Source organism: Nestor notabilis, unplaced genomic scaffold (assembly GCF_000696875.1).
Source record: "Nestor notabilis isolate BGI_N333 unplaced genomic scaffold, ASM69687v1 scaffold14908, whole genome shotgun sequence".
In the NCBI taxonomy this organism is placed as follows: domain Eukaryota; kingdom Metazoa; phylum Chordata; class Aves; order Psittaciformes; family Psittacidae; genus Nestor; species Nestor notabilis.
In genome coordinates this window covers 1-22,573 of record NW_009940689.1, presented here as the reverse complement: position 1 = coordinate 22,573, position 22,573 = coordinate 1, and the positions used below count along the sequence as shown (strand labels likewise).

General features: G+C 40.6%; 2 protein-coding genes across 2 annotated transcripts in view; one reads left to right on the top strand and one right to left on the bottom strand.

The window, feature by feature from the left end:
- SCYL3 (SCY1-like 3 (S. cerevisiae)) overlaps positions 1-6,922 on the top strand; it is a 12,802-nt gene extending 5,880 nt beyond the window's left edge. Inside the window, exons 8-13 of the mRNA XM_010020487.1 lie at positions 2-119; positions 864-1,051; positions 1,600-1,771; positions 3,608-3,751; positions 4,356-5,092; positions 6,485-6,922. Of these exons, the coding sequence (XP_010018789.1) occupies positions 2-119; positions 864-1,051; positions 1,600-1,771; positions 3,608-3,751; positions 4,356-5,092; positions 6,485-6,547 (1,422 nt within the window). The 3' untranslated portion in view covers positions 6,548-6,922. The remainder of the gene's footprint in view (position 1; positions 120-863; positions 1,052-1,599; positions 1,772-3,607; positions 3,752-4,355; positions 5,093-6,484) is intronic.
- A 757-nt stretch (positions 6,923-7,679) lies between these two features.
- Positions 7,680-22,060, bottom strand: LOC104410350 (chromosome unknown open reading frame, human C1orf112; the record flags this gene model as incomplete). Its single annotated transcript, XM_010020486.1, has 19 exons — positions 7,680-7,865; positions 8,167-8,280; positions 9,049-9,129; positions 9,448-9,552; positions 9,972-10,085; positions 10,518-10,613; positions 11,514-11,636; positions 12,308-12,493; positions 13,112-13,201; positions 13,559-13,610; positions 13,948-14,030; positions 15,045-15,231; positions 15,753-15,861; positions 16,761-16,909; positions 19,019-19,083; positions 20,102-20,182; positions 20,696-20,834; positions 21,392-21,476; positions 21,832-22,060. Coding segments are annotated over 19 exons (2,274 nt in total), but the record flags the coding sequence as incomplete, so codon positions are not given.
- Positions 22,061-22,573: the final 513 nt, after the last annotated feature.

The following is a 22,573-nucleotide window of genomic DNA, read 5'->3' as shown; positions in this document are numbered from 1 at the left end:
TGGGCTGTCAGAGGAGCTGATAGCAACGCGGCTGGTGCCTCTTCTACTCAATCAGCTCGTGTTTGCAGAACCTGTAGCTGTCAAGAGTTTTCTTCCTCATCTGCTGGGTCCAAAGAAAGGTGACCTTTAAATACTTTCTCTTCACAATTGTTAGTGACATGTCTGGAATTAATTCAAAGTGATCGTTCCATTCAATCAAGGAAATAGTGGCATTTATTTAACCAGAACAAATACTGTAACATACAGAACTGGAAAGGATGGTTATGTGTGCTTCTCTGTTTGCAGTACTTTCCACTGCTCTGCTGATGTTGGGAGGAGAGTTACGAATTGCTTGGGCATTTTCCCAGGTTTACATGTCACCCCACCCTCCCAGCCCAGATTTTCCCAGTGGCTCACTGCATATCCCTTTTCTCTCTTTCCCCTTACCCTGGCTGCTCCTCTTTCTTGTGCCACTGCCCCTTCTCCTGTAACAGGTGCTCAGACTTTTCCTCTTTCTTCTGTAAGACGTGTTCAACATGTCTTGCTGGATCTCCAACTCTCTGTCCCTGCTCTTTGTCTCTCCTCTATTAATGTTCTTCCTAAATAGCTATGGGTGTTTCAGCCAAACAGGACCTGTCTTGTGACTGTTTGACATTCAGTGTTCAGTCATGACCATCGAGCAGTGGACATCATTGGCACTGCTGCCTCTCCTGCCTCACATCTCTGACATCACCAGCAAGCTGTGTTGGCAGCTGACAAAGAATCTGTCCCAGCAGTGGGGTGACACTGTAGATCTTGGCTGTGATGGTTTCACAGTGAGTAGCTTTTGTGTGAGCTGTCACTTGCTGAAGCAGCCTTTTCCCATCTTCACCTCTCTTCGCTAGAGCAAATTGGAGAAAGCCAGACCAGCTGCCTCCTGTCGCCAGCCTTGTTCCAGACACACGTCATTCCTGTGCTGCTGAAGCTGTTTGAGGTTCATGAGGAGCACGTTCGAATGGTGTTGCTGTCTCACATTCATGCCTATGCAGAACTGTTCTCTCGGGAGGAGTTGAAAAACATCATATTGCCACAGGTTAAGGACAGCAAAACAATAGGTCATATATCCTAGAATATGGGATTTTTACTGCTTGGGTTGGTTTTTAGCTTGAAGTTGGGATCTCACAGTGCTAGCCACAGACAGTTTGCAGCCTCCTTTCTATGCAAGCCCCAACCCTTACACCCCATTCAGGGCTGGACTACTGGTTTTGTAAACCGGATGCCCTCTGTCACACACCACTTGTGCTAGTACCTATTGGCCTTGACTGGCAACCTAACAAGAAGAGACTGTGTTCCTGTTTCACCCCACTGCAGTCAAGAATGGAGGACTGATAGGTGTAAGCTTGGGGTGCCTTGGCCTTATGGTCAAGTGCTCACCAGGCACAAGGATCTGCCACCCACCCTCTTTAGCTTGTCACACAAACTGGAAGGCTGATTTTATGCTGTGGAATAATGTCCAGTATCTACTGAGAGCTGTGGGAGATGGTAGAAAAGAAAAGTGCCATCAATAAAACATTTTAAGGGGAAAGAAGTGAAAAAGCAGAATTTTCTGTTCTTGGTCACGTTGTTCTGTTCTTGGTGTAGGTATTGCTGGGCCTTCGAGATACCAGTGACTCCATTGTTGCGATAACACTGCACAGCTTAGCAGTGCTTGTCTCCCTCCTCGGACCTGAAGTAGTTGTAGGTGGAGAAAGAACCAAGATTTTCAAAAGCTCAGTACCAAGCTTCATGAAAACTGCAGATCTCTCCCCGGAAGGTAAATGATGCTGTCAGAGTGCTCTCGGGATTCCTGCCTATTCTCTCGAAGCAACATGGGGGGAATTTCTTGGAGGATTCATCTGTTGCGATTGACAGGTTAATCGGGAGGGGGATGGGAAAGGCAAGCTATTTTGCAGCTAAACTACAGTTCTAGATTAGGTGCTGTTTGTGGATACAGAATTGGTATCAGAAGTATTTTAAATGTAGGAAATATATGGAAAAAAATAAATCTCTTCATTTAAGAATCTCTGTAAGTAAAGGAGATTGTTAAATGTTCGTGTTTGGTGGAAAAACTATACCACCCTTCTAAAGGACTAGTGGACTTACGCAGGTAGTTTTTTAATATTCGCTCTGTCCTTCATGTTTTTAAAACTAGTAAATGTCATCCTCTTCCCCCAATTTCTATCCATAGATTGGAAAAGGAATACGAACTTCCCTATTTTCTCATCTCTCTGGAGACTTTTCAGCTAATCCAAATGAAGACAGTAGTCCTTACACCTGCTAGATAACTTGGAACCATGTGTGCTAAGGGAAAGCTTTTCTGGATATTGAAACTAAGTATGCTTGTAACTGGAGGGAAGAATTGGCATTTGTTCTACTTTAGGCATATAGATTCAAATGAAATACATGATACAGATCAATTTAAGTATAAAGGTTTTCTTCCTGATTATGTGTGTACTGACAGCTACCACCCTTTATTAAAATCTGTGGATGGCTCATTGCATTACTGTTCTTTACGTTATTTTAGTCGACTATAGTAAATAAACTCTAAGTGGATTGCATGGTAAAACTGGGTTTATTTTGCAGAATATATTTAAAATTAGACCTCGTTTAACTTTAGAAAAACAACAGAAAACCCCATCTTTGTCCTCAACAGTAAGAGGTGATCTGCAAAAAACAGTAGTAGAGGCTGAACCTGTGAGGCTGCTTTATCTGGTTGCCTAAGCCCCAAGAAGGACATACCCAAGAGCACTCTGGGGAGGGGATGGGTTCTGTGTGTTAACTGCCATCCTTTCCAGAGCCACAGGCCATGTGTCTGGTAGCTCCCAGCCCAGGCAGGCGCAGGCCAGGTGGGAGCAGATGCAGCACTGACATTCTGGCCATAGACCACTCTCCTGAGGTGGTGGCAACAGGTGCAGCCAAGGCATCACTGCCACCACTGATCATATGCTGCAACTCCCCAAAGTGAACTGGAACAAGGTGCCTGCCAAGTGATTCTCAGAAACAGACCTCCCTTCTGCAACTTTAAAGTGTGGCACTGACTGCCAACCTCCCCACCTTACCTCGAGTGTGATATGAGGGAGGCTGTCACACAGCCTTCATTCAGGGTAGAGACTCGGTACTGTAAGCTGCCTTGCTCATGTCCAAGCATAAAAGAGGGTTTCTGTGGCTGCATGAGTTTGCTTATGCTTTGAATTGCTGTGGCTGTCAGCGCTGTGTTTTGTATGAGAAGCGGGTGACGGGATTTGTGACACCATGCAGTACAGAAGCTGGGATTCTGAATCCAGCCAGGTGGCAGGCAGCATATTTTAAGCCTCTGCTCTGATCATAATCAGTTTGTTCATTGCATAGTTCTTGAAAGAACATATCAGCAAAACCTGACTATTTAGAGTTGTCTAAACTTTGTACTGGCAAGAGCCGCAGATGGCAGGAACAGAAGAGTACTGTTCTCGATACAGATCAAGAGGCACAGCTGTTGGGTTGCTGCACCCCTCTTCATCAGTATTCCTTGTTTGTGCTGTAAATAGGAACGTTCCAATGCTGTGGGCAGGTTCAACTAAGACTGACACCACACCTTGTGGACTTGGTATTCTCTTTTCTTTTATCCCTGCAGACTCCCCCAGTCATGTTTTAAGCAATCAGAGAAATCAGACCTTACGGCCCTTGAGGAACAATTCTAGTGTGTTCCCCATCTCTGGAAATGTACCTGTCAAGAAGCTTTCTGTGCAACAAGACCATCCACTGGCTTTAAAAACAGGTAAAACTTAGCCCTAGCTCTTCCTTTCTAGAAATCAAGGGTTCTACAAATGAAATGTTGCTTGAGAAGATGTTAATTTCCCCCTGTGCTGATCTAAAGGGTTCAGTGAACCAAGGAAGGGAACAAGAAGGAAGCAGAGTGTGACCCTTGACTTTCTAGGGAATAGTTATTTGGGAATCTGATATACACATACTGCTGGCTGGCCAGCCCTGAATTTCTGTTTCCTTACTGCAGGTTCTCTGCTGTGCTTCCCCTCTCTGTCTCCCACAGCTTGGCAGATACACCAGGTTTACAGGTCACTCATTCTCTTGCCTCTGAAGCTTGAAGCTAACTCGGTTTACTTCCATGGCCTTTTTTCACTCACCTACTGCTTATGAGCAGTCAGCTGTTATTGCCCCAGAGCTCTCAGATGAATACCCCTCCTTTGCAAGCAGAAAGGGGCCATGCTTTCTAATATGAGAGGAGCTTAGTGCTGAAGCATCTTTTCAGTCAGCATTACTGGCTTATTTCTATGCCAGGTGCTGTGATGTAAAGGAGTTTTAGCATAACTCTCTCTCTACGCTTGCTTTCTTGAGTAAGTATGTAACACCTTTGTCTTCCACAGGCGAACAAGACATTCAGTCCCCACTGAATGGAATTCCTGGAAGCATTAATATGCTACGGAGCAGCAGGAGCTCTTTGACTACCTCCGAAAAGCCAGCAGAGGAGTGGCCAGACTGGAGTGAGCCAGAGGAGACAGACACTGAGAAAACTGTGAACATTCAAATTCAGCCCCGAGAGCCACAGGGCAGTGTGGGACCTTATTTTGTTGAACATGATGTAGACGAGAAGCCTTGGGATGACTTTGAGCCCAGCAGCCCTAGTCCTGAACTGTCCTCAGGAAATTGCCTCACTGTGACACAAGCTGATGCAGTTGAAATGCCAAGGTCCCTGCCCAGTACCCGTCAGCTGAGCAAAGACTTCAAAAGCCTCAGACTGAGTCCCCCCCCAGAGTCCTGCCCCGGGAACAGCTGGAGCAATGACAAATGGGACCACCAGGCACAAGTGGGAGAAACTGTGCTGCCAAAAATGACCTTTCGGGAAAGGTTGAAGTCTTCATCAGAATCTGGCCTAGGAGAAGAATTCACAATCAAAGTGAAGAGGAAACCCATGCAAGACCCGGAGCTGGACTGGTTTGCTGACATGATCCCAGACATTAAACCATCTTCAGCTGTCTTGATTTTACCTGAAGTGAGGACAGAAGTGATTGTTCCCAGCCACTCTGGTGTAGTATCCAGCAGAGAAGGTGCCTCCCAGAATGTGCTGTTTTCATCCAAATTTGCAGCAGCTGATGTCACTGAGGTAAGAAGCTTAGGCAGAGGGGGTTAAATGACTGCACACTTGAGAGGATCCTGAAGCATGTACATGGCACAGCACACTATTGTAGCACCAGCTGGCTCCCTAATCAGATGATGGATAACCTGAGGAAGTAGTAGCAGCATATGCCTGTATAGTTGAGTCTTTACCTGTGAATACAAGATGCTGAGCTCTGAATGATGCATCTTATCAGGTACCAGGTGTGCCATTACTACAGCAGTAAGAGAGCTCTGTGAAGAAACAGTAAGGGAATGGACTTAACATGTACACTACCAAAAGAATGAGAATTTTAACTACAGCTTTTAATTTGTACTGCTGTTTCTTGGTTGCAAAGACCCTACACTATGTTAGAGAGAGGCCTGGTTTGTTGGACAGGTAGAACAAGGCTGGAATCCTGTCTGCTGAACAAGCATGGCACTGTGCACAAACAGAAGGAGGATGCTCAGGATTCAATGATGCTCCTGGCTCTTCCTGGCTCTTCTAGGAAAACCAAACAGTATTGTAAATAAAATACCAGGAAACCAGAACTTCTGGATTATAAAGCAAAGCTTTGGGGGGGATTTGTTTTTGTGAAAGAAAGCTGAGACATTTCTCCATTTCAGAGAACCAGGAGGGTTATAAAACTGCCTTTTTAAGGAAGCAGGTAAATCCCTCTAGTCCCATCATTGAGACTGCTTCTGCTTAGGAGGGGAGGTAGCACTCCCAACACCTGCTTGAACATATAACTCTGTTAGGGAGTAGGTGCTGATTTCAAGTTGTTTTGCTAATTAAGCCTCAAGAGAGCTACTGCAGGGGTAGCAGGTGGCATGGGGAGAGAAGCTTGGGATATAAACTGAAGTTGTTTATGACACTTGAAAATGGTATACTGTTTCACAGTGACAGAAGCACTGTTGTGATATCAACCTTATTTTGGGAAGGGGGGGAAGAGTCAACCACTGTAGTCCAGTCAGTGCTGTGGAGTAGAAAAGCAGCTGTCAGTGACAGATGAGATCAAACTTACTGTGTTAGAATACAGCAGGACAAGGGCTGTTTCGTAGAGGAAAAGACATCATCTAGTTCATAGCACCCTGTTATTAATGGGAGGTGGTTTTACTACAAACAGTTCTTGCTTTAATTTTAGGAAAATTATATAAGACTCTCCCTGTTAGCTTCCTCTTGTCTTTAAGATGCTTCCTTTTGTAGTTACAAGTTCTTTAAGACAGAAAGCTGCAAATACTGGCACTTCATTTTTTGCCTTTTGAGGGGCTTTCACCATTCTGGATCAATGTCTTGCTCTGCTATTACAAGCTGCACAGGCTACATCCTGGCCCCTGTGCTGTGTTAAGTACAGAAGTACAGTATGCATGCCTTAATCTTGGTAATTTTACATGATTCTAGGCTGAAGCTGCAGGCTGGGGTGAAGAAGAGGAGTTGAACTGGGAAGATGATACTAACTGGTAAGGGGACTGAAAGGATGGCAATTTATGGTGTGCTGGATTCTGTAAGAGAAGTTGTGGCTTCCCCACTACAATGGATAAGTACCTCAGCACTGCTTTTGCCAGAAGTCAGGCACTTGCTGCAGCAGCCAGCAAGATCCCGTGGGGCCTGATCTCTTGCCATGGATACTCCTTTCCAGTCTATGCCAAAAACTGCAGGGGTGAGGCCTGTACTCAAGCAATGTGCCCAGCTGCGGTGCATGCCGCTGCTACCAGAGAGGAATGGCGTGATGGGCGTGTTGGTGCTGACGTGCTATTGGAGGCCAAGAGTGGTGTAAGCAATTGTTCCAAAACTCATCCCTGCTCTGAAAAACTGATGACAATAAATGAAAGTCACACTGAGTTCCTTGGTTAATGTGCCTTTTTTTTTTTCCCCTCCAGAAACTTAAAGCCTTTAGAAATGGCTCCTTTCAATTTTCCTAACTAAGAGATGCTTTTAAGATGAATGTACAGTTTACTCCTTTATTTGTGTTTATATAGTTCTGTCAGTGGATGGCACAGGAGGTGCAAGGAAGCTTGCAGTGAAGGGACCACTGAACACAAACTGCTTAAGCACCACATTCTTTCTGCTCTTAGCTGTGACCAATAAAGACTTTTTAAAAGATGACCCTAGCATGGAGTGGAACCAGCAGCAGAGGTATGTTCAGAGAACAGTAGAGAGCCTTAAATTGTTATACTTGAGTGTATTTTAAAATTAAGATAAAAACACCTACTGCCTTGTCACTTGTACATGACAACAAAGGTAACTTTTACAACAGATTCAAACATCTTGGTATTCAAAATACAGTCTCATGAAATGGGTAGCACCATACAAGTAGCTTAGAAGAGCAAGCTACGCATCGGCAGTGTACAAAATCACAGCTCAGAGGCATGGTAGTGACCATTAAAATACATCAGTCCTTCCAGCCAGTTGTGAAAGACAGGCCAACATCTCACACCCCAGTTCGTTTTGGCACATTAACTGAGACCCAGCAGCACAGTAGAGCATCGCCCTGTGTCACAGTTTTTTCTTCTCAGCAATTGTGGTACAAAGGCATCTCTTCCTTCTGAAGGGGAGCTGAGCTGTTTTATTGTCTCTAACCCCTGTTGAGCACACCTTACCGTACACTGTCTCTGAGGATGGCTATGGCTGTGTGTAGAGCCTCCAGTTTCACTGCAAGCCAAGCAGGGGGTGATCCCTTCTGGAGCAGCAGCTTCACAGCCTCCACTGCCCCCTCCACAGTGCCTATTGCTGACTTATACTGCTCCTCAGAGGGTGGGTGACAAGCTCTTTTTGCCAGAGGCTGCAGATTTAAGTAAACATGAGACATCATTTATAATGCTCTGCACAAGTGATCAGTCTTCATCCAAATGCAAGAAAATCCTTAGATGGAGAAGAGCTACAAGAGACTCCCTTCCTTTATGAGAGCTCTTGCTGTCTGGCAGGCAGTACAGAGCATTCAGGCATAATATTAAGGGCCAGGAGTGCATGCAACCTTTTTTCTTAGAACATGGAGGGCAGCAAGACCATCTTGAACCTCTTTAGATACTTCCCAGAACTAACAAATCAACAATAGAGCCCAGATGGTTTAAAAGTGCACATACCTCTCCTGTTGAGTCCAGCTCTCCATCCATTTTCATCAGCTGTGCAATGCAAGTAATCCTTTCTTGCTTCATGCGTTCTGTTCGTGCTTCTGTTGTCTCTTCTACCTGCCTCGTCTAGGGAGAAAGTCACAGGAGAGGTAACTAAACCAAGGCAACATTACCAGCCTTCATAGACTCAATTTATGTGCCAGAACAAAAGGGAGGGAGAAATTTTAACAAGCAGTTTGAAGTGAATCTCATTTCTCACACACTTTTTCGAGCAGATTGAGGTTATCTAGAACTCTGGTGTAGCATCGCTGGCAGCTATCAGCTCTTTTGCTAATCACCTGCTTGTCAAATAGTGCTCATCCAGATAGCCCTATTTTAGGTTACAGCATGATAACTACCCTCTCCTTCCCACTATCTGTGTTCTGCATGAATAGCTATCTGCTCTTAAAGGAATTTTTTCTAACATGCAAAAAGGATGAAGATGTTTCATACATGTTCATTTAGCTTTCGGAAACTGATCCACGAGAAACAGGGAAGGAAATCACACAAACCAAATGATGAAACCTGTCTTGTTATTAGGTAACTTCTTTACTTATAACAATCACTGCAATTTAATCTTTTGCTTGTTTTGTTCAAGGAGGGAAAAGTGAAGCATTTAAATCAAAGTTGGGGTGTAGTGGAAGAACAGCTTGCGCAGGAATGGCAGTTGTTAATTCTGCTTATTAAAGCAAGTAGGAAAGTTCAACAACCAGATCAACAATTTATTTTAAAGTTACTTATTTAATCACCATGCAGATAATGCAGGTGTAGATAGACATAGGCTGTGTACCGTCTATAATGGATGTGTGCAGCATCAATTAAGAAAGCAGTGAAGTGGTTCAGCAACATATGTACCTTAGCCAGAAAACTAACGACTTTGTTCTTAGTTTCTTCAGAATTAAGGCACAGAGGAACAACATCTTCATGGCTTGTTTCCTGTCAAAAATGTTGAGTAATCATTGTTTACTACATTCATATTAAAAAAGGAACAGACAAAGTAAAAAATGTTTCCCTGACTGTCCCTTTCTTGTTGCAACCAATCTAAGGAACCAATGCTTAATCTTCCTTCACTTATAGCTCCTGAAATCGCTTGCAGCTGCACTAGGCCCCATTACTTTTGATGTGCAATAGCATCTGTAATACTGAGATCCAGACTAGTCATGGAAGAGCAGCAAACATTTAAGACAGAAGAATTTCTGTACAATAAAAGTTAACAGAGCCAAATACACACATCCAGAGTTCTGCTGTGCTTACCTCTGCAAAATGTGTGAATGCCTCCAGTGCATGCTGATGAATCAGCCAGGTCTGGTCAGCTAATAGAGAAGCAAACACACACGACAACTGGGTTACAACTTGCCTCTGAAAGAAGAACGAGTATCTATCAGTTCTGAAGTTAGTTGTGCATATCTTACCATTATGATTTATTATTAAAGAATTGTTCTAAGGTCAAAAGATAGGTCTGTGAAATGCAAGAGACTGCCCTGTCTGGCGAAAAAAAAACCCCACACTCTAAGGGAGGTGACATGTTCTGCTCTTTCTTCTTGGAGGGTCACATGTCAGTCCGTTCTAACTGGTGAGAAGCAACAAGCAAATGAATAAACCAAGCATCTTGCATGCACTCAGCATATCTCAATGAAAGACAGAAATGCCATAGACCAAGATTATTATATCCTGGCACTCCTGTATGTAAAGAACTTGATCTTCTATATTTAAATAAATAGCGTATCTTTTCATCAAAAGACTGAAAATTATTTCACTAAGGCCACAATTATATTCACCTGTGCTTCTTGCGGTATAAACACCTTTCCCATAGAAGACAGAAAATCCACCATTGCTAGACGAACATGATCTGGGGGATCCAACTGAAAAAGGGAAGACTGCAGGGCAAATACCTGCAAAAAAGGAACCCAGTGAAGCTTCATCACACAGATTGTAGGTGAAAACTGTTCTGTCCCATCCTTAAATCTGAAGACACTGATTTTAGAAAAATGGACTGAAAACAAAAGGAGTGCTACACCTTGAATAAAATGGGGTAAGATAAAGCTGCTGCAGTATGCATTTTAGAAACAAATTAGCATGCTCTATAGCATATCCACAGATCTCTTACAGAATAATGGGATTCTCAAAAGCAGTGTTCACCAGAGTGCCGTATACTTGGTTTAAAGATCAGGAAAGTAATCAAGGAAGAAATAAAATTAGGAACCTCCATATGTTAAGAGAAGGTGAGACCATGAAATAACTCATTTGGGATTTCATTAAATTACAAAGAACTTTGTTTTCATGAAGTAATTTATTCATAGAAAGGATTTATTTTGGGGTTTTACCTGCATAATCAGTTGAGCATCTAATGCTTGAATGAAAAATTCCAGAAGGTGAAGTAATAAACATAGTGTCTGCTGGAGACATGGTTCATCTGAGACCTTTAACACATCACAAGATATTATGAACATTGCATTTTTATGGAATAACTACTTAAGAAAGAATTTAAAATTATGGTAGTGTTCCAAAATTCTTAGCTAACCTTACACAGAGAAAAAAACACAACATAAGCAGCAGAAGAAAAATACTAAAATAGTTGTATCAATATTTATAGGTAGTCATACTTTAAAAGACCCTTTTCTTCAATTTTATTAAGAATATTTATTGCCTACCCCTCATCTCTGTCCTCCACTCGCTAATATAAGCACTTAAAGGTTATATGAACTATTTCTTTTCACTTATCGGTTGCCAAATGTCTTCAAAGAACAGCTAAGGTTTGAAAAGACCTCTGAAGGGGCACGTTGTTGGCTCTTCTTCACTCACACTCTCAAACTTTCATTTTTAGTCCTTTTTTTCTTTACTGCAGCTGCAGACATGGACAGGTATTCAGTTGCAAAGGAATCGCGTTACTCCTTGTTCTCAAATCTGGGAGGCTGCTAGCTCTATGGGTTTTCATGTGTTAAGCTATGTACTAATTAAATCACCATGAGTTTTGTGCACATTCTCAAGAACATTAAAAACAGGCCAATTTTGTAACTGGTATGAATCAGAATGATGTATTTCAGACTTCCTGTTAAGCAAGTCTGAATCCAACACTAAATAACAGATGGAACAACAAGGAGCCATGTATGTAATGCTCAGGAAAATTCAAGCTCCGCTTCCCAGAGCACGTGCCTGTCTAATACATAAACCAGCTGACAGCAGATGGGCAGCACAGTTACACAGCTTTACAGAAACAGTCCAATCCAAGTAAAAAACAACTTAGTACAAACACATGATGAAACAACACCAGCCTCTCAAAAACATCATGCTTTCACGATTGGAGCAGCAAATTCTCTTACCTGCTTAGCCTGGAGAAAAGTCCAGAACTGACCAAGCACCCCCAAGACAGATGCCTGAAGCTCTGCCTCCAGAGTATCATCAGCAAAACTGCAGGCAGCCAGCAGCACAGAAAGGGCAGTATTCTAGTAGGAAAAAATGTGTAAGACTGACCAAAAAAACCTACATGTAAACCAAACCAAAACTCTTGATTCCTATTAGACATCTGAAATGATACAAGATGGCAAGAAGCCCAATGTGCTGTGTCAGCTGTACAGCACAGCTAATCCGCTGGGCCAGCAGCCAACAAAGCTTCCAAAGCAAGGAAACCATCCGTTACTTCTGTGAGTTTCACACAGTGCTGCAGTCATTAGCTGCATTGGCAGGCGAAAGCTGGCAGCAGATAATTCATGTGGAAGTCTCTGGTTTCTCACACTCCTTTGCCAGAGACAAGTGACCATCTTTCAGATTTGATGCCGCATAAAAACAGCCAGGATTTTAAAACTTAAAAGGAATTGTACGACATAGTATAAATCAGAAATTCTAAAGAGAAATACGTCTGCTCTCCCAGAAAGCAGACCATATCTAGAGTAAGTATTAAACCGTAAGACCTCCAGTATCACCCTCAGAGTAGAGGCTCCTAAGGTGCTGTGTACTGGCACAAAACATTAAAAGGAGAGTTCTTGCTCAAGCATATGGGAGTTAGGCATGGAAAAAAGCTGTGCAACGCACAGAAAAAACATAACTGGGGTGAGAGCAACAGAATCCTTACAGTTTGGAAATCCAGAGTTCCCACATTTTTACAAATCTCCTTTACCACACATCGGAGCTCTCCCAGAGCACGCCTGCTATTCAGCCATCGTCTGCACTGTGCAAGCCCAGCCACACAGAGCTGACATGCCACTCGTTTCCTCAGATCAGGATTCAGGGCCTTTAGGGATATGTGCTGCCACACAGCCAAGTTCTCCACCTCTTCTGGAACAAACTTACGAGCAAATTCTACCTGCAAACAGAAGTCGGTATGAACTAAACAGACCAGAAGACAATTTGATAATCTATCAGAAAGCTGAGAAACCAAAATGCAGTACTAGTTTGCTTTAGAAATACTATATGAAAAACACTGTGTAAAACCTTTTATTTAACTAAAATCCAGCTTACTGCTACCTCCCTTGTCACATATAGGGCATCAGAATGATTAAGCAATTTACTCTTTCCTGTGCTTGAAGCAATGGCTCTCTAACAAGTGGAAGACCGAGCTTTAGGCCTCTCCAAGGTATACAGAGGCACTGACAGAAAGGGATGCTACTCTTTGTATCTGATGGCATGAGAACACTCATAAACACCAGTCACAGATGCAGTGACAGTTTCAGCAAACCTGGCTGATGTGCCATTTTCATACTTAATCAAAAAAAGGACTACAGTACTGCCCAGTTAAGACCCCTCTTAGGTGTCTGTGCCTTTCTTGGCAGAACACATCTTTACAAATTAGAATCCACTATGCCAAACTAATAAGTACAATATCAAGCACAGCAAACGAAGAACTGAAACAGGATATTTTAACCACAGGCCACTGATTCAAATCTCTCCTATTAAAAGACAGGAAATGCCGTGCTATACTTGCCTGATGATCTGAAGCCATCAAGAAAAGCATACGCCTCAGCAGAACACCCAAGGCAGAGACCTGGTAACAGTCACTGGGCCAAGACTTTATCTGAATTAGGATAAGAGGGCAATGCATCTAATTAAATTAATTTAAAAAAAAATCACCACTCAGCAAATTAATTCTATACAGAATGTTCTGAGAGTTACAGTGTGGGATCACAGCAGTAACACTCTACGTAAAACTGCAGAACATGTTGGAAATAGCAGACATATTGTTTTATATTTTCACAGTACTGCTTGTGCTAATTATTAACTCAATTTGAAGATTTCAAGCAATCTCCATTTGGATTTTGGGGGGGAAAAAAAAAAAAAAAAGGAAATTCCTGTCTTTCGTCATTTAGAAAGTTTGCTGGTAGAACTAGGATTAAAACTGGTGCCAAATTGCAAAGATCACTGTGGTTCTTACCAAGTGGGCAATCACAGCAACGTGGTGAGCACATAGTTCGGCTGTTCCATACCTGAATGCGAGAGACAGAAGCTTGTGAGTCTGTATTTCCTACTCTTTTACAGACTAAGTATTACAAATCTTGTCTAAGAGATGGCCGTTTCCTCTAACATATTTAAACTTGATACGCACAGAACCAGTTTACTTGCAAGAACCATTCCAAAGAAGAATTATTAAATAATAGAAAAGGTATGTTCCCCTTTTTTGCATGAATGCTTTATATCTGAAAATAATCCAACTCTGGGACAATGTGCCTTAAAAAAAAAAAAAAAAATCTTCAGGAATTATGTACAACAGAACTAATTGGATCTGTGGAAATCCAGCTTCACCTGTAACAAAAAACATCTTACCGGGCAAGGAAGCACCATGAGTCCATTGCTAGCAAAGACGTGATCATACTAGAACTCAGCACAGCATCCAGCAGAGCATACTCCTGAGGAGAAAATACATATATGAATTCACACAGAAACAGACTGCAGGCCTACTATGACTTTAACTCCACTAATTAGCCTAAAACCTAGTAAGATTTTTCTTTCTTACCCGATTTAAAATGGTTATCATACTCTCTACTCAGCTACACCATCAAGCACACCTTCAGTTTTGCACACCTTGAAGGTGCAGGTACAGTCATTTCAATGGGTTGAGGATCCTTCACTTTGCAAGACATTTCATCACGTGCATCCCTTCTTCACAAGGCAACTCGTACAAATTTCTGGGTTGTTTTATTTTTTATATTTTAAAACCAATTTTCTTGCCAACTTTATTAGCAGCTCCCTGAAAACCAAATAAAACCTCTTCCTCTTGTAGGAACACAAATTTTATCTGAAAGAGGACTATAGCATTCAGAAAAAAAACTAAATTAGGGCTATGATTTCTGTGACAGAACTTTATGAAGGCTTACATTTATCAAGTTCTTTTGATTGTATGTAGTAAAAAGTGTAAAACTTCTAAAACTTTACATAATAGTCAAAGCCCAGAATACTCCTCTGAATCAGAAAATTTTGCTTATTACCATTTAATAGTATGTTCTTAGCTGCAATCACAACAATTTTATCTACTCTCAATATTAAATTCCACTTTATTACTTCACAGTATAAACTAACATAACCAGATGAAGTTCATACAACTTGAATACCACATGAAAGAAAGCACTGAACTTTTTTATTATAACTTGACATTCCCACCCCCGAAGAGAACACAATTTCCAACACCACTGATGTTCTCAAGAACTTGTGTGAAGCTTTTTTTTTCCCATTTCTACAAGTGACATTTACTGTATAACTGAGCTCCAGTGATGTAATTGCATCACAGCAGCTTTCTACAGTACCACTTCATACCTAAACACCTCTTTAGAGCCAGATCATTAGAAAGAACTCATTCTTTTTTAAATAGTACCAATGCATCTGCATCCCATAGCGGAAGAGATGATAAGCAAAAATAATCTTACCAGCTGAGGAAAGTGTGATGGAAGCGTGGAAGCAATGAAGGAGCACAGGTGGACACAGACATAGTGATAGAGAGTGATGGGAACTGCCAGTTGTCCTGTACTGATCACCTCTGGCAAACACACAGGGAGAGAAAGCTCACCAAAACATTGCTGGAAACTGAAGAAGAGAGCTGAAAATAAAGATAGGCTGCAAGGGAAAAAACAAAAACAAAAATGCAGTTGGGTTACATATATGCAAATCCCAAGTCCTGCAAGCAACATCTGTACTACAGAAACTTTGTCTTTGACCAGAAACAACAGCAATAATTTCAGTGCTTTTGGATTAGATTTTAGCTCCTGACTACATTCCTCTTTTACAAATTCAGGTGACTATTAACAAGTTCAGGCATAAAAACTAAGATTTTAACTTCGTGAACTATCAACAAATTACATATACATGTCTCTTCTTATCCTGGAAGTACTCTAAATACCATTCCTTTCCTGAAAAAAAAAACCAAAACCAAAACCAAGAAGATATCCCTGGCTCCATATTCTTCACTCCTGTAGCACTGAATATCAGATCCCATTTTTCTCAGTATAAGGATGTAAATCCATAGAATCTGATAAATTTTACTACTCAGCTGCAAGGGAAACCCCAACAGCTGAGCCCCTCTGCCTGTACAGACTGACCGCTGTGGTGAAGAGCTACAACGAAAACCTTTTTAGTACCTTTTTCCCGTGTTCCAGAGAGTCTGCACTTCTTCAGGCTGAGAGGACAGTTTGTCCATTATGATAATGAGGATGAGACACTGAGGCAGCTGCTGCTCAGGAGGGAGACCTGTAGAAGTTGGGAGTTTTTTTTAAATGTGATGCTAGTTGCCCTGGTTAATATATTGTGTGTGTAAACTGGCTTTTAAGCAAGTGACAAATGATGAACAACTGGTGAAACATAAAAGTCCCCAGTAAAATAAAAAGTTACTTACAGACATGGCTGGGAAAAAAGAATGTATCATCATGAACACTGTACTTGAATGAAAAATAAACGCAATACACTGTATCAGGTAAAATCTAAAATACTCCAGTTATGAACTATCACTGCAAGGTGCTGCAAAGGAGTTACAATCTGGATGCCTCATGCTTCCAATTCTTCTTAAAAGCACTGGATGACTCAAATACTGAAAACAAAGTTTTCTTCTAAGAGGATAGGCCAGGATAATCACAAGGCAAAGAAAGAAGTCAGTCAGCTATCTCAGAATTATGACACGCTGGTCAGGGCAGAAATGAGGGAGTATGGAGTGTTACAACAAAAAGCTGATCATTTTCCAATTTGAAGACATTCTACTTATCACAGAAAAGAATTAATTAGGAAAAAGTAGCTGTCTTCCCCCAGCAACAGTACAACAGAGAAATTCCAGCCTACTTTGAAAGTTTGTAACAAATGTGGACTGAAACGACACAAACCCGCAGAATTGATAGAATTTCTGTTACCAGACTAATACTGAAGTTATTGTGAGTACTCTGGAAAAGATACATTCAACAGCAACATGAACTATCTGTTATAAAATTCATCAGACCTAGCATGCAAGCAGGCATATCATAGTATTTACAAAAGAACTGGGAGACAAGCAAACCAGTGCACAATATTGCCTGTGGTCCAGAAAGTCAAAATATCAATCTTGATCCTTTAGAGATGCTTGCACAATACTCACAGCAGTGGTATCTGTATTTTAAACCCACCTAGCTTTTCACTTAACACTTGCTCCATAAATGGGCTAAAGGGAAGAAGCTGATTGATGAGAGGGTCCAGAGCCACAAGAAACACCCGGGATATTTCATCTCTGTGAACTTCAGAAATCTCTGGAGCATAAAGACTGGGAGGAAATTTGCTGGGGGGCGACCAAAAAAAAAAAAAAAAAAAAAATTAAATATTCTCAGTAGCATTTGCAGTAACACCACTTTTGAAAAGAGCTACAAAAAGACAAATTAATGGTTTCCTTGTTATTGTGAAACAAAAGGTAGAAATGGCTCCCCATTTCAGAATATCAGTTGTAGCCTGAGAGTTACAAGTCTGCATTCGACCTTTAAAGTAAGTATCACAATTCAGTATTTTACAAAACACTGACAGAAAACCTTAAAAGCTCATGGAAAATGCATATACAATACATAACAAATATAAGGAGAAATATACCAAATTGCAAAAAAAAAAATCAAGCAATGAAAAGCCAAGAAAACATCTGGATACACAATTTGACAGTCGTAAATGTGACAGCACTAATTTAACATGACACTAACAATAGGTACCACAATTTCTCTGAAGAATAAAACAAACCTGGCCAATAAAAGAAAAAAAGATGTGATATGAGAATAAAGCAAAAGAGATCATGAAATGAAAACCTGCTACTCTTGTAGGTTTTTTTACAGTCACTTATAAAGCAACTGTAAAAATCCTACCTTCCTACTCAAAAATCCTGCCCAGTTTTCTGAGTGAATAAAAGTTTACAACCTTCCACTTGAGAAAGATCTACAAGGTAAGGAAAGTTAGAAGAGGAAACTCATAAAAAACCATTCACCCAATCTTGCAGTGTAACATACCGTGAATTCATGCACACATTTCACCACAGAACCTGGTCTCAATTCCAAAAGACTGTCTGAAATCAGCCCACAATGGCAATGGCCACTTTCCCCTATTCTTCCCCACTGTTGCACCAAACAGAACAAAACTTTTGGAAGAAAAACAGTAAGCTGCTTGCAGATTGTTATGCTTTATGAGCATAACATTAAAAAAACATTTGCTTCCAGGAGAACCAGAGTCCTTTTGTGAGATTTCACAAGACTATAAACACAATAGTAAAGCTATGGAAAATTTCAGGATACTGTTTCTGATCCTCTCTTTCTTCCCAACAAATGTTTCCATACATTGTCTTAAAGTAGAAACAATCTGTCAAATGTTACTGCTGACACTTGCATTTGCACCTGAAGGCTGCATGGAGACCTCATACCAGCCTTCCAATTTCTGACGGGAGGCTACAAGGATGCCAGGAGTCCCTCTTCATTAGGGACTATAGTGAGAGGACAACACGTAATGGGTTTAAACAGAAGTTCAGGTTAGATATAAGGAAGAAGTTCTTCATTGTGAGGGTGGTGAGGCACTGGAATGGGTTGTGCAAAAAAGCTGTGAATGCTCCATCCCTGGCAGTGTTCAAGGCCAGCTTGGATGGAATCTTGGGTGACATGGTCTAGCATGAGGTGTCCCTGGCCATGGCAGGGGTGTTGGAACTAGATGGTCTTAAGGTCCTTTCCAACCTAAACCATTTTACAATTTTCTATGACTCTGTGATTCAGTCCTGGATTTTTCCTCTCACTAGAATTTAAGACAAGGGGAAAACAAAAAAAAAAAAAAAAAAAAAAAAAAAAAAAAAAAAAATGTGTGTGGTTGTTTAGTCATATATGAAAGAAAGAGGAATTAGGATTACTAGGGAATGATAATTCTGAATTGTGTTGACTGTGCATGATACCACTTGCACCACACTACTGTTTGTTTCAAAGTAGAAGGTGCACTGCTGGGTTGCTCTGTTATAACTTGGCCTAACTGCTTCGTTGCAAGATGACCAATGGGTGAACCCTACCTTCAGGAATTGTGACTTTAGGAACAAGAATTTTCAAATGAACTTGCATAAATAGACCCAGTTTTCAAGACAATCGATCTACATATTCTATATATAACACAAGAAATGTTGACATAAGTTATGGCAAAGTTGGTGGTTTGTCAATAGCAGACACTGATAGCACTGATCAAGAATGGGGTTCAGACAACCAGTATCACACAAAAACACCCAGTTTATGGGGGAAAAAAAAAATTAGATTTCCATACATGAAAACAGAAAGCAACAGCTCTGGAACAAGAACTGTATTTTTACATTTCACAATACTTGTAGATTTAAGAATGCAATATGGACATGTTAAGATACTATCAATAATCAACTCTTTCTACTTACCTGTATATCTGAAGAAAGAGCTGATGTAACTGAGAACACGAATCAGAGAAGAAAGAAAGAAATTCCTGCAAAAGCCATTAATTTTCAATCGTACTTTTAACATAAAATACATGATAAAATACACCTTCTGTTCCGCCATACTGGTGCATAAAGTACTACACTGCAAAAACTTAAGTTCTAACAATCCGCAGCACAAAGTAAGTGTAAAGCAAACAATAAGCAAAGTATGCCTAAAATTAATTACACTGCATGTAGATATATTGTAGGTAAAACAATTAAATTTATAGGCTTATTTTAAAAAACTAGTAAGTACAGTTGTAATAGCCATTAGAGAGTTGCACTCTGAAGTGATCTCATACATGCTGTAAGGCAGTTCTACCCTGTCACAATTCTATTCATTTTGTGCCCCTTCCCCACCATGGGACAAGAACAGATGCAGACTGCACCATCACTGCTGTTCCTAGAGAGGAAATTTTTTCACGTACATTCTTAAAATGGGTAAATTTACAGCATGTCTTCTAACAATGAAAAGATGAAACACAACAACAAAACGGAACAGCCAGGAAAAGAAGAGGAAGATGATGTCCATGCTAACAGTACATGGGCATTTCTTATTAATGTGCCACATCATTTTCAATTGTTGAAACGAGCAACAACTCTGAAAACTTAGCAGTGGGTTTCATCTGCTTAATTCTTACAGATGAACCTACTATTGCATTGACTCAAGGCTGCCTGTAGAGATTGGACATCTCCTACCAACTCCTCAGTAACGACACTACTTGTAATAGCTTACTGTTCATTTGTTTTCCTGTTAAATCCCAGCAGTAAAGCTGTTTAACCTTGAGAGTATATATGGGCAGAACTACAAACAGGTTACGCATGAATGTTAATCACACATATGATATAGTCATAAATTATTAACGTATTGCATATTAACATATCACATATTACACATTGATATGTATCACACATTCCATATTAATATATTACATATATTCTATGATACACAGTACAAAATTATTCCCTTCGCAGGCCAGAGGCTTAAATTTAATACTAACATAGAATTCAAGTATTAAAACCTACCTTGGTGTAGTGTACCAGGGAATTAGCAAAGAACCTGCACAGTTTGACTGTCTTCTGGAACAGCCTGAGGTCAGTGCCCTCCTGTCAAAAAAAAAAGCAGTTCTAAAACTTAATATATAGAGTAATACAATAAAAAAGAAAGCTGGATTGCTAACAATGTTCAAACTTGATTCTTTACAGACTCTGCAGCTATGGGGGAAAAACTTTAAAAATGTATGCCTCAACATGTTTAGGGTAACACTGAGAACTGACATGTTTTGACTCACGGTGGGATATTGCCAGTTTAGGAAATTAAAAAAAAAAAACCCAACAAAAAACAAAACAAAACCCCATAGAGTATTGTGGAAACTTATTGTCAGTGCCCCCATCTAAACAAAGTGATTGGCCTCATTTTCAAAAGAACAAGGTGTTCTGCCCACTATATGAAGTAACCCCCCCAAAAAGCCACACAGCTACCAATACAAACCCCCACATTCACCTCCCACAAAAAGCCCCAAAACCTCAAAAAAACCCCAAACCACTCCAAGCAGTAATGCAACATGAAGAATTTATTCTTCTCAATTTAACAGCAGCTTTGGAAGCTTTTTACTTCACCTGTATCTCTGACATCTTCATTTGCTCAGCCAGTTGCAAACAGGAGTGAAAAGAAAGGAGAGTGTCATTGCACAGGCCACCGAGGATATCACTGTGTTTCAGATGGCACTGCAGCAGAGAATGATGCTTCAGGCTTTGCCTAAAAGATAGACAGATAAACAGGTATTTGTCAGAAGTGATCATGCTATGAGTTACTACACATCCAAATAACTGATTTTTCTATTTAGGCTTTTATACAACACTAATTGGTGCAATATCCATGTACACCAAAACCAGAAATTTAGAGAGAACCACCTTCTTCACAGCCACACAGAAACATAGAGGACAGGCAGGACGAAAGTACAAACAGCACAACTCAGGCCAAAACCGCCTACAAACCTGCAGGGTCAGACCCCTTAAGATTATTTATTCAGACAAATTTTCCAAGTTTTCTTGTGCACTGTGATACAGAAAGTCAAGCTTCTGTTACTTTTGATGCATGATTCCTACCTACCTTCACTGACAGAACCTTTAATAGTGCTCACTAGGTAAATTTAGAAATTAAATTTCTAGATTTACTTCTAGCTAAATAGCCAAATTGGATTCTCTAATTTCAACAGTATTTGAAACACTGAACATAAAGCTATTGAAACAATGGCTCTTTAGAATTACAGTCTGTTTATCTTACTATAAAATCCAAAGAATTCAATGACATACTTAATGATGAACTTCCACGTATTGGCATGAAGAGCATGGTCCATGTTGGAAATGACAGAGCATATCTCCAGCACAGTGTGGATTACTAAGGAGGAAATAACAGCAACAACTGAGTTACATCAGATACATGAGTTCACAGCTGTGCTACTCTCCTAGGAAAACAGCAGCTGTCACAAGCACTAATACCACCACACTGACATCAAATCAGAAAAATGGCTCAGCACTTAGGTGCTGCCCCTTTCCTACAAACCTACACAACATGCTCCATCCCACAAAGAAAGTTTCAGGGTAAAAATGGAAATACTTCAGCTGCTTTCTGGGATGCTGGTCAGGACAGCAGGAACTGAGCATACTCATAACCCTGCTTTAAAAATTCAGGCACACTCTCTATAGAAGAAAGACTGAGAAGACTGAAAAAAAAGTGTTAGAGCCACATATACCTGACACCATATCTGTGATGTTATCTTCAGTAGAAGCAGAGCCCATGGAAATCGTATCAAGCAGTTCCATCAGCTGCTTCTGAAGAGAGTAAGTTTCCTTGAACATAGCTTGTAAGAGGTCAGAAATCAAGTGTAGATGCCCACAATACAGAGATTCACTGTCCTGTAGGTAACAGGGAAGAGGAGGTTTAAAAAAAAGTTCAGGAATCACAGCCCAATTTTTCACATGCTGAAAACACCAAAAGCTTTGTCCAACATTTCATTGGGAAAAAAAAAGCAAAGACGTACCTACTGTAACTCAATATACAGCCAGACCAATAGATTCTGCTACCACCCTGTTTGTTAAATACAAAATGCTATTCGCCTGCAGCCTCCCCAACAACTAATGAAGTCTGCCCAGCTCTAGGGAGTTTAACCAGGCTTTGGATTCGGCCTCAACATATGAACCTAAGATCATACCTCTGAACAAAACAGTACAATGTTAGCAACAAACGCAGCAACATTCCAAGTTTTTCCCAATACATTCAAATTAGAATTGTTAGATATTTGGCACCAGAGTTCAACTCCTGACATGGAAAACTGATGTAAATGTTTCCATAAAAAAAAAATTGAAAAGTGAAAATTAAGGCTATTATGTCCTTATGAAAACCTTGTTTTATTTTCAGTGCTCTAGAAAGAATTACTGTTGCATTGTGTAAACTACTTAACAATTACTTTTAAATTAAAAAATAATTATATATTA